Here is a 13786-nt window from a genome sequence, read left to right as displayed (position 1 = left end):
GAACGAGTGACTGACTGAATAATCGAACGAAGGAACAAATGAATGAATGAACAAACTAATAAATGAATGAATTGAATATTTTTCCAAATCCAAAACTATTGAATTAAACAAAATTCTTCCACTCACTGCCATGTAGTTAATGCTGATGTTTTTGTTGTCTTTGATGAGGATGGAGATGATGATGATGAACACTAAGATTCTGATCAATAAGATGAAGATGGTAACGATGATAAAGATAATGGCTGCATGTATGTATGTGTGTGTATGTATGTATATGTATGTGTGTGTATGTATGTGTGTATGTGTGTGTATGCATGTATGTGTGTGTATGTATGTATGTATTATTATTATTTTTAAGAGCGATTGGTTAGCACTAACATTAAAGAAGAAAACGTACCTGACCATATGAATAAAAAAAAATTAAAAAAGTCACAATTTTCACAGTAAAACAGAAAATAAAAATGTTTTCAATTCTTTCTTAAATGATTCCAATGAAAGTCCAGAGACCTTCTGAACGCCTGTGTAAGACTACTCCAAACGATGTCTCTTGAAGCGTGTGACTGACGCAGATTGCAATTTAAAATCACCCGACGTGAGATGAAAAGTCGATGTAGCTTGTTTTTTGGCGAATTTAATCGTCATATATTCTGGTGACGTACCATTCAATGATTTGAACGTAAAAACTTTAATCTTGAAGACTATTCTTTCATTTAATGGGCAGAGGGTGAACCTCGTTCGAGATCGGTGTCGCATGATCAAATCATAGGCCACCCACCAATAGCAAGTTTCGCAGCTATGTTTTGTACTGACTGAAGAATTGTGATTCATGTGTCTGGTAGTTTGTAAAACAGGCTGTTGCACTAATCTAAACGAGATGTAATAAAGACCTGGACAAGAGTGTTCAATGTTGATCTATCTGGTGATTCCATCCTTGACTCCATGCAGGCTTCTGAGGTAGAGAACACTCGAGGCACACATTTCTTCGAAGTGGTCCTTCATTGACGATTTGCCATCAAGCAGAACACCCAAGTTGGTGTGCATGTACGCATATACGTATGGGTGTACGTACATATGAATGTATCGATGTTTGCATACATTTGTACACAATATTGATCTGTTAACGATAGTATTGATACTATCGCTCGCGATGATGATGACGACGACGAAGATAGGAATGAATATGAATATATATATATATATATATATAATATATATATATATATATATATATATATAGAGAGAGAGAGAGAGAGAGAGAGAGAGAATGAGAGAGAAAGAGAGAGAAAGAGAGAGAGAGAGAGAGGAAATGTGAGGAATATATAAGGGGTGAATAATTGGATGATTGAATGAATAGTGTTCGGCCAGTAGAGAAAAACAAACAACTGAATGAACAAATGAACGAGTGGTTGAAAGAAAGATTGGATGAGTAAATGAATGAGTGAAAAGTAGAACGAACGACCAATGAAAGAATGACACGTGACCTTTGCGTGACCCAAGGCTGCCGGAAATTGAAGTTTCCGGTAATTAGTTTATGCAGTTTAAATATGTAATCCTAAATGTATTTTAGACCGTACAATGTTTCGTGTTATGTATCCGTGTGTGTGTTTGTCTATGCGTATGTCTAAATGAATAAATGAACGAGTGAGTGACTAAAGGAATGAAAGAATAATGAATAAATGAATGAGAGAAAGAAGGAACGGAAAATCTTGTGTTTGAAATTTGTAACAAGGTAAAGGATGATCACATGCTTGCAAGCATGAAGATGTACAACAACACAGTGAATATTTTTACGACTCTGGGACAAAAAATTACAAAGGATACAACATTCCTCTTTCTCTCTTTCTCTCTCTCTTTTTCCTCATTTGTTGTCTTTCTCTTTTTTTCATTCATTCTTCTTTTCAATCCATCTTTCTATAAATAGCAGCTCCATCCGAATGACGTCATCAGGAGAATGCATCTTGCAACAATAATCACGTGAGCGCCTGAGGAGTTGTACGGACGGATTAAAAATAGGGCAGGAAAAGAAAGAGAGAGAGAGAGAGAAGAGAGAGAGAGAGAGAGAGATAGTAAGAAAGGGACAGAGAAAAAAAGAAACGCAGAGAAAAGTTAAATAAGAAAAGTAAAGGAATTAATGAATGAATGAATGAAAGAAAGAAAGAATGAATGAACGAATGAATGAATGAAGGAACGATTGAATGAATGAAGGAATGAATGTTGTTGATCGGATTGGCGTGTTATTTATTTTGTTTTCTTACATTTTTTATCTTTATTATCTTGGGGTTTTATTTATTAGAGAGTTTTTTTGTGAAATTAGCGAGCAATTTTCACCATCATAATCATTGTCGTCATCGTCATCATCATCACCATCATCAACAACAACATCGTCATCATCATCAACATCGTTGTCATCATCATCATCAGCGTCATCTTTTCTATTGGAAAACAAATATAATTTTTGACAAAATCGTAAAAACACACTACTCATTATTACTACTACTACCAACGACGACGACGACTACTACTACTACTACTACTACAGCTACCACTACTACTAGAACTACTACTACTACAATATGACACGGATCGATGCGCGCTTGCTGGCTGGTCGGCTGTTTGAATATACGGACGTAGGTGCTTCTGAAATATCGTCATCATCATCGTCGTCGTCATCTTCATCTTCGTCAACTTCATCTTCATCGTCGTCATCATCAGCGTTCTCTTCATCTCCATCATCAATACTGCGACTTGAATAATATTCGCCAATACACCTTTAGTACATTAGTTCAAACAATGCATGCACATCATACATACATACATACATACATACATACATACATACATACATACATACATACATACATACATACATACTTACTTACATACATACATACATTTTATACATACAGATGTACATTGTATAAAAAGGCTTTTTATTGCTCGCAAACATAGAAAGTTAAATCTTTGGCAGTTTGTTTACATGGATGTAATATTTTGAAAGGTTGGATGGTAATATATTGCTGGATGGATTGACGGATAAATGAATGAACGAATGAATGAACGAATGAGTGAATGAATGAATGAATAGGTGAATTAATGAATTCATGAACACATTATAATGTTATTAATGCACACACATTAAAACCCAGGTATACTTACACAAAATCGTCTAAAAAATTTTTGGAAACTGGATTGAAAATTAATGAAAAAATTCAATTCAACAACAACAACAATAACAACAATAATAACAATAATAACAATAACATCAGCACGACGATGACCTCAACAGACAGCAAGCAAATCGAACTCTACGCGTTTGGACCGCTGATAATATTCGGCATAATCGGCAACGTCCTATCAATAGCGGTTTTGAGAACTGACAAACAAAGACGGACATCCCTATTTTTATTACAGGTTCTCGCACTGGCCGATCTGCTCTACCTAATTGTGGCAATGTTTCGGTATCCGGTTCGATATGTGATACCGATATTCATGACGTCATCATCGTCTGATTGGATTTACTATAATATGCAGGTCCAAATTGTTATCTTAATTATTATTTCTGTAAATCTTGCGTCAATGTTTTCATTAAAAAATTATTAAAAATTTTTATTTTTTTGAAAAAATGGGGCCTATACCTATTCTCTTTATCTTCATCACAATCGCCTCATTAATCTGCATTGTCATCATCACCATCACCATTTCAGTCATCATCATCACCATCATTACCACACTGACACTCAACAGCTTTTCATCTATCCTACTCTGAAAACCGTCCAGACGGCAATAATATGGCTGACCGTTCTAGTGGCTGTGGATCGATTTGCCTGGGTTCGACTGCAAGCGAAGGCACTGATTTATTTCAACTCGCAGAATCGAATCCGATTCTCCGTCATCATATTCATCGTGTCCATCTCATTCAACCTTCCACATTATTTTGAAAGCAAAGTTTTCATTATTCCTAAAAGATGTAATGTTTTGCCATACAGTAGTAGTAGCAGCAGCAGCAGCAGTAGTAGTAGTAGCAGCAACAGCAGCAGCAGTAGTAGTAGTAGTAGTAATAGTAGTAGTATTGGTAGTAGCAGTATTAGTTTAGTTGGTAATTTTACTAGTGTGTTTGATGTAAGTAATAACAACAATAACAAAATGATCAATGCTATAAAAGGCAGCGAGTCCATCAGCTATGATTTTGACAACATCTACAACAACAACAACAACAACAACAACAACAACATCAACAACAACAACATCAACAACAACAACATCATCAACATTTATAATATTAGTAGCGACGATTACGACAATAACAATAACAACAAAACTGTTACTACTACCACTACTACTGCCACAAACACTACTACTACTACCACTACTACAACTAATAATAATAATAATAAATTCGAAAAACAAAACGCGTCCACTTCGACGATGACGTCACGGGATGCTTTTTCATTCAGAGATGAGAATAGTTCTATATTAAACGCGCACAGCCGACAGGATGATGATGATGATGTTGCTGTTGATGATGGCGATGATAATGTTGCTGTTGATGATGATGTTGTTGTTGTTGATGATGATGTTGTTGTTGTTGATGATGATGTTGTTGTTGTTGATGATGATGACAATAATTTTTATGGCACAGTTTTTTTTAATTCTAACCTCAACGCTAACAAAATCTTAAAAATTGACGACGACGATGTTGATGATAATGATGATGACGACGATGATGATGATGATGACAGTAACAATAGTGATGGTGTGAACGAGGGTAACGGTGGCATTTATAATGATAGTGTTTATAAAAAGGCTGATGATGTTAATGAAAATTATGAAAAAACTGCTGATTATAGTAGCAGTAGTAGTAGCAATAGCAGCAGTAGCAGAAGCAGTAGTAGTAGCGATAAAGACGACGACAGCAATTTTAGCCGACTAATTCCATACAACAACAACGACAACAACATCGCAGATTTTTTTCCGTCATCATCGTCAAAACTCAAAATCGAAACTGAAACCAACTCAAAAGTCCAGACAAAGGGCAGCAACAGCATCGGAAAACCGGAAATCTTAAATACATCACTCAGGGATCTCCCAGACCAAAATTCCAAAGCTATTTTTAGCTCTGATGAAACTCAACTTAATTTTGTAGCGCCAACTTGCAAGCAGTATGTATTTTCTACGTACAGAGCGTCATTTAATACGCCCTTGTACCATAACCTGTACACAGACGGTATGCATGTGCTCTTTCTGTACCTGGTGCCCCTCACTATCATCATCGCTATTAACTGCTACCTCGTGCATATCATAAGGTTGGTGGTGGACGGATAAAAGATTGAATGAACGAATGAATTAATGAACGAAAGAAAGAATGAATGAATGAATGAATGAACGAATGAATGAATGAACGAATGCAAGAAAATAATTAATTAATGGAAAGCATTTTTTCTCAAAGACTTGCCCGCGTCAGAAAATACGAGATTGACAAACAGCTGTCGAACAAAGTAAATAATGACAACGACTGCTACTACAACCAGGAAAGTAGTAGTAGTAATAGCAGTAGCGACAAGAACGACAACAACTCTATCAATAATATCAATGATAAAAATGGTAATGAAGATAATGATGAAGATGACGATGGTAAACAGGATTTAAATAACGTTAGCCCGGACACTAATAAACAAGTCATCAGCAACAAAGATATCGCCAACAATGACAACAACAACAAAAACCACAACAACAAAGATACATATGACGTCATCGCCGAAGATAAGACGTTTAAAACGGACAAATTTAACTCGTGGCAATTATTTTACGACAACAACAAAATCAACAATAAAATGCGCTATATAAATGACGAAATTCTACCAAATTTCAATGACAAAATTGATGAAAAAACTACCGCCAACAACATCCACAACGACAATAGCAACAATTATAACAATGATAATAACGACTTTAAGACTGCTGACGATTTGTATCAGGGTTTAAAAGTTAAGGACAACACCATAACAAACAACAACATTATCATTATCTGTAACAACGATAACAACAACTACTACAAAAACAACAACAACATCAGTAACAACAACGTTCCAGTAAAAAGCTCCAAAAAAGTAAGCCCCTGTCTACTTGTACAGCAACTTCATAAACAACCAACAACAACAACAACAACGAACAACCAACATCATCATCATCATCACCAAAACTCCCATGATCATCATCACCATCATTATCGTCAACGTCACCATCAGAAAAACCACCACAACACACCAACTCCGAATCAAAGACCTCAAAAACCAAATCTCACTTCCCGACTGTCATCTTTACTAAATCCACATCCACATAACCGCCACAAGTTAACAGCGGCAGCTAAACTTTCAGCCAGCGAATTAAACGCTACAACCGTTCTAGTCGTAGTCATAATCGTTTTCCTCGTCTGCGAATCGCCGGAGCTAATCGGTCGAATATTGTCGATATTGGAAAGAAATTTTAAGCTAGGACTCTGCAGCCGAAACCGCCTGCAGCTGATATCGCAGCTGAGTGAAGCGCTAATGATCGTCAAATCCAGTGTCAACTTTTTGATTTATTCAGCCTTTGGAAGGCGATTTCGCGGCGTTTTAAGTCGAGTTTGTCCTCTCAGGTTCAAATCAGTTTCTACCACATCTTTAGTCTCGTCACCGTTACAAAAACAAATTGCTCCTCAGTTTTTGTAAAGATGATGATGTTGTGTCTCTGGTGGTGATGATGGTGACTACTTTGGAGTGTCTGGTGGTGATGACGATGTGGCGTGATGTTACCTTCTAAGCAAACTCACTGCATTATCTACCTACCTCAGTTTTATTTATAATAAAAATTATGATAATAAATCATATTATAATCAAATATATATATATATATATTTGTAATAATAATAATAAAATTATATTTATATATCCACATTTAATAATAATATGCAAAAGACAGATTGAATTGACCGATCAACCGACATGATTTGGCAAACTTATTCATACTTTACATTCTATTTTACCGCATAATCTATATATCTGCAATAATAATAATAACTGATAATAATAACAATATAAATAATTATAATAATAGAAACACACCACACATACATATTTGTGTATATAATACGTATGTATATATACATAAAACACGTTTATAAAGAATTTAGTTAACCTTATATATATAATTATTTCTTCTCGAGCCATCATTAACATACACACACACGTACAAACACACACACACACGTACACACAATTATACTCATTTTTTATTTAGCATTTCGTGCATACATAATTGCCTTCACTTTGAACTTTTTTATTTTATTTTTCTCCGTTTATCTTTCCATTTCTCCATAGTTTTTACATCCCATCATATATATATATATATATATATATATATATATATATATATATATATATATATATATATATATATATGTATATGTTGGAAGGAGACCATATTTTATACAGCATATATGAATTCTACCGAATTGTTGGCGTTAATCAATTTAAAGTCTGTCTCTCTTTTCTCCCTGTCTCTTTCTCTCTCTCGCTATATATATATACATATTTATATATATATATGTTTACTTGTTATATTTTTTACACTTTTTAAACCAATAACAATGGTGGGAGTAGGAATACGAGCCCCGAATACACTGATAATAATAATAATAAATAATACTAACTAATAAAAATAACAAATAATAATAATAATAATAAATAATACTAACTAATAAAAATAACAAATAATAATAATAATAATAAATAATACTAACTAATAAAAATAACAAATAATAATATATATAATAATGATAATAATTCACCTCTTATAAAATATTAACAACAGAAGCCAATTTGGTTGCGACAGCTTTAGCATTTAAAAAAATTTACTCTGGCTATCATTATTATATTCATTTTTGCATATATATATATATATATATAAATATATATATATATATATATATATATATATATATATTATTAATATATATATTCTATATATATATATATACATTTTGCAATTAAGATTGAAAAACAACCATCATTTTACAACGAGCGTGATGATACGTTATATTTTTTGGTTGATGACACGATGATGATGATGATTATTATTATTATTATTACTAGTATTATTATTACTATTATTATTTTTATTATTACTATTTTTATTAGCATTATCGGCCAATGAAGTTTTGCACAGTGGTCTGCCCTTTAAAACTTGCGATGAAGATGACGTAATCTGGTTGTTGGAGTAATAATAATAATAATAATAATAATAATAATAATAATAATAATAATAGGAGAAATGCAAAATATCACATCACGCTAATTGAAACTTCATTGAATCAACACACTTCAAACCATTGCAATGAAATCAACAAATCCGACCTCGACCAGAACGTAATCGCCCACTCTGATTGGCTCAGAGATTTCCTCCTCATTATCATAATTTATGCAATTATTATTATCTTTATTGTTATCGAGGATGACCTTGGTGTTGCCGTCGTTCCTACCGTACAACTGGTCCTTCTTACGTCTAGACGTCTGTCGGTTGTGATAATGATAAAAATGATGATGATGATAATGATACCGACGATGACGATGATGATGATGACAACGACGACGATGATGAGGAAGATGACAAAAGAAAGATGAAATGAATCTTGCGGATTAAACAAATTCCTATCATTATCCTACCTATTATTAACATTAACAATATTCACACACTTATACATTCATGATTCCTTCATTCGTTCAATCTATCATTCATTCATTCGTTCATTTACTCACTCCCTCAACGAGAACCAGCTGATGTGAGCCAATCATAGCCCTGTTAATAAGGTCAGCGTTTGACCTGAAACAATCGACCAATTGTATCATCCGAATCTTCTTGACCTCACTAGGTACATCATCTGATAGACGTCGGTAGGCTCCAGTTTTCTGTGTCATGTGATGATGATGATGATGTTGTTGTTGATGGTAATGATAATAGTAACAATAGTAACAACGATTATAACAGAAACACCATCAAAAATAATTAGATATCTATGAAAAAAACAAAGAACAAAAACTGAAACCTCTCTGATACTGTAAGGAAAGCAGTAAGCCATGTTGTACTTAACATCGCTCATCAGTTGTAGCGTCAATTCGTGATCCCTCTCGGACTCACCGCAAAAACCAGCAATGAAATCACTGGACAGACTGACATCTGGCAAATTTAAAAAAATTTTTTCTTCAAGAACTAATCAGTTGGAGACCAAAATACAAAGTACAGATCGGGGGGTGATAAGGATTAAACAACAACAACAACAACACACGTTTTGACGACATTTTCCCTGAGATCGGGGGTTGCCGTTTGGCTACCTATGATGAAACCGAAATACCCCTCGACGCCATTCCATCATAAGTAATTTATTTGGCTAATTTTTACGCAGGACGCCCTTCCTTACGCAACCACAGTTATAAGCGGTGGGCCTAGCCTTTGATGATCCAACATCACTCACAAGGCAGTGAGGGTCAGTTTAATGTCATAACCAGGACTAGAGGTGATAAGGATTAGTGATTTAGAAATGAATTAGGATCATGGTATAGAGAATAATAAATCAGCCTATTAATCAAACAATCCCTATTCATGCAACCAGCCATGAATACCAACCAGCCAGCCAACCAACCAGCCAACCAACCAACCAACCAACCAACCAACCAACCAACCAACCAACCAGCCAGCCAACCAACCAACCAGCCAGCCAACCAACCAGGTATCATTTTCTAACATCCTCAATCAACTTCCTGTACGTTTCGACGTCATATCCTCTCATCATCCTCTCGAGAACCGCGTCACTTCCGCTTTGGGCCGGAATGTGAAGTTGGCGACATATATTTGGTCTTGAGGAGATTAGTTGTATCACCTGTGATGTGAGTGACGAAGATTTCCTCGATGATATTATCGCCATGATTAACATAACATGCATCATCATCATCATCATCTTGTCTAGTAAACCTCATTAGGGAAGTCTTTGGGGTGAGGTGAGGTGAATCTCACCCTAACTTCTTTGTCGACCAATGAAATTCGATCCAACAGATCAACAAATCTATAGCAGGCCTGTGATTGGCTGGTAGCTTGCTTGTAAACAGTTTTAAACCCCGTCCTAATGGGCTCAATAGCCAATGATGTGAAAGATTTTGGCGCCGTTGTATCTCTATAACTGTTCACGTTTTGCCCCAGAAGAGTTATATCTTTGACGCCCTACAGAAGAAAACAGCAGAAATCAACGCATTTGATTGGTCAAAATCTCTCATTCAATTTGTCAATTGATTAATTCATCAAATCAACCAACCAATCAGAGAAATGGGAACAAACCTGATCAACCAATCGTTTCACTTCTTCTAAAATTGAGGTCATTGGCCTACTTTTTTCTCGGCCCCTCGTGAATGGGACAACGCAGTATGTACACATGTTGTTGCAGCCTCTCATTATCGATCTGTGATGATGATGATGTTGTTGTTGATGATGATAATGATGACGAACAATAAAGCTCTTTTTATTAAAAATTCTTCCTCCAAAATAAATTTTCACTACACTAACACAAATGCAGTAACTGAATTAGGCTCTCTTCTGACTGGTTGGATATCTGCATATGTCTCATCCAATGAGAGTTGAACATTCGCTTAAAAACAATTACAACAACAATAATATTAAAAACAATAGCGAAATCAGCACATCCCTAAAAAACTAACCAGCTAATCCTCCTGATTCAACATCGGCCAGCAATTTCGGTAGTGATCTGTAGGCATCTGGTCCACATATTAAATTTATGCTATCATTTTTTTCTAGTATCTTCTGTTTCAGTCTCTCAGCCATGCAGCCTAATTAAAGAGAAATTTTGATTGGTTTTATAATAGAAAGGGCATACCATTGTCAATAATATTCTCCTTATTATTTCAATAAAACAACAATTATATTTACCTAATATACCAATCTTGAAATTTCTATGCCCTCTTATTCGAGATCTTTTGATGTTGTTGAGATATTCGACACGTCTCCATATCTTCTGCTCAGCTCCCTCTCTAATTGAACAGGTCATTAGTAGTACCACATCACTCTGATAGGTAGTTAGTGTAGTTAGTGACTGGGGATTTGTGCTTTGAGTTTTTATTAGTGTCATGAACTATTTATGTGAATTTACTGAATGGAAATTTTTAGAAATTAGTTTGATAGATTTGACTATAACTGACAATTACAAAGTAATAATTAAGAATAATATTGATAACATTAATTATCATTTTATAAATAAATAAATAAAAACCTGAGAAATATCATCAATAATTTTATAGCCACTTTTTGTTAAAATTGAATTAACAATTTCTGCATCATTATTGTTCATTTGGCAGCCATAGACCTCAATAAAAACTGTCATAGATAAAAAAATTCATAATTTATCAATTTTTTAATATTTCATTGAAAAATTCATCAAGAATTTTATCAAAGTTTGCTTTTTAATCATTGAAGAGGTATTTAATATTTGAAAATTTAATTATTTTTTTTTTATTAATTTAAATTTGAATATTTAATATTGCTAATACATAAAATGAACAAACACACTTTAACGCACATATACGCAAAACTGACTGATCTATACACCTTTTTTGTTATCTCCAACTTCATCCCCACCAACACAATCTTCTTCAGGGAAGTAACAACAACCATCATTGTAGTAATCAGCATCATTCTCTTGCTCTTTACAACTGTTTCTTGCTAATTTGGTAGAACTCTCGATTGGGGAATTACGTAAAAAATGTTTAAAATTTAAACTTCTCTCATTTTCTTTGATTTCTGACGAAAACCTTCGAATGAAATTGAAGGCAGTGTTGCTGTTGCAGTCGGTAATTACATTTTGATTCAATTTTGAAGTCACGGATTCTTTAAATTTCAAAAATCTTTTACCAATTAGAGAAATATTTTTTAATTTGACACCGTTATATAAAATTAAATTTTGAATCATTTTGCTAAATTTTAAAAAAGATTGTTCGCGGTACTTTTAATTTTTTTATTATCGGCGTTTAAATGTCCGCATAGATAATATAGCAATATTTATTTTTTAAAACGGCAAAGATACAATAGGGTAATATTTGACGTCATTAACTATATTTTAATCAAATATATATTATTACATGTATATATGTGTGTAAATATATGACTAACATAGAGCTCAGAAATGTTTGTATTTAAAACATCTAGAAAACCGTATAACTAGAATAAAACACCATCATTTTTCTTTCAAAATAATGAAAAATTAGCTCATCTAAATGAAAATATATAAATTTATCTTATAAATTTTTATATTCTACGGAATTTGTCTGTAATTTTTGTTGAATTAATCAGTAAAATTAACAAAGAAAACAAGATGATTTTCCTCATATGCACAAAGGGACAATTAAATTTTATACATATTTATATACTGGTAGTGAATATTAATATTAATAATATTTTTATTCTAACAAACACCTCGAAATATTGCAAATATATGAAATAATACAAATATTCAGGTAACTAAACGATTAAACATGAATACATACGGCTTATTGTATTCATTTTGATTATATCACCACAACTCTATCACCACAACTCTATCACCACCACCATCATCGTCATCATTAATATCATCATCATCATCATTATCAACTTCATCGAAATCATTTCAAAATATGAATGAAAATGTTCTTTATGTTCATCATTATAAACAAGATGTGAACAACAAATGAAATTATTATTACAAATATATATATATATATATATATATATATATATATCAACAAATTACAATTATTATTACAAATATATATATATATATATATATATATATATATCAACAAATATATATATATATATATATATATATTATAAAATACTTTTTTAATATTCACAATTGTATATATCGGGGGTGGGCAAACTACGGCCCGCGAAGCTATTCTATGCGGCCCGCGGGAGGTCTTGTTCGCCCAAAAAAGTCGTCAACCGGACATTATGACCAAAAAAAGAGCCAAAAATCTTAAAAAAAAACTCTCCTCCCTCTCCCGGGTCGAAAAAATTTGCTATTTAAATACTTATGCGGCCCTTCAAAGGTAAAAGAGTTCTCAAAGCGGACCTCACAGCAAAAAGTTTACCCACCCCTGGTATATATATATATATGTATATATGTATATATATATATATGTGTGTGTGTGTGTGTTTGTGTGTGTGTGTGTGTTTGTGTGTGTGTGTCTGTTTTTGTTTGTGTATCTGTGTGTTCGTGACTAAAATAATTAAATAATTGTTCATAAAATCGTTCTTAAAAATTATTTGAATAAATTTTTTCTAACTTTACAAAAAGAAAATAAATAAAGAAGACTTCTTCAATAACTAATAAATGAATAATTACGTAAATACACACATATTCGCGTATATATTTTTGTACAATTTTCTGTTATTTAATGTCATTTGGAGCGTTAAAAATATCAATTTATCCGCATAAATTAAATAAATCATTCACTTCTTCACTCAGTCATTCTTTCATTCATTTGCTGATTCATTCTCTCATTCATTCAGTTGTCAGTAAAGATTTGTTCATCCATTTGTTCGTTCTTTATTTAATTCAATGAATTCATGACTATATGTTTGAATTCGTTCATCAACTTTTCAACTTTGACGCATTCGGTTCATCCATCCAATAATGCATTCATTCATTCAAACATCTTTGCATTGCATCCTCCCATGAACCATACACTCATTCATACATACCTTCTTT

General features: G+C 33.2%; 1 protein-coding gene across 1 annotated transcript; it reads right to left on the bottom strand.

Annotated features, from left to right (window-relative positions):
• Positions 1-8357: 8357 nt before the first annotated feature.
• Positions 8358-12004, bottom strand: HELRODRAFT_161972 (hypothetical protein; the record flags this gene model as incomplete). The annotated part of the gene is made up of 12 exons (XM_009021840.1): positions 8358-8546; positions 8793-8942; positions 9080-9210; positions 9537-9541; positions 9798-9910; positions 10003-10248; positions 10363-10483; positions 10588-10669; positions 10740-10868; positions 10969-11104; positions 11309-11412; positions 11644-12004. 12 exons carry the CDS (start codon positions 12002-12004, stop codon positions 8358-8360), a joined length of 1767 nt encoding a protein of 588 aa, XP_009020088.1.
• Between the last annotated feature and the right edge of the window lie 1782 nt (positions 12005-13786).

This window comes from Helobdella robusta (genome assembly GCF_000326865.2).
Source record: "Helobdella robusta unplaced genomic scaffold HELROscaffold_3, whole genome shotgun sequence".
NCBI classification, from domain to species: Eukaryota; Metazoa; Annelida; class Clitellata; order Rhynchobdellida; family Glossiphoniidae; genus Helobdella; species Helobdella robusta.
This window is presented reverse-complemented; position numbering and strand designations above follow the sequence as displayed.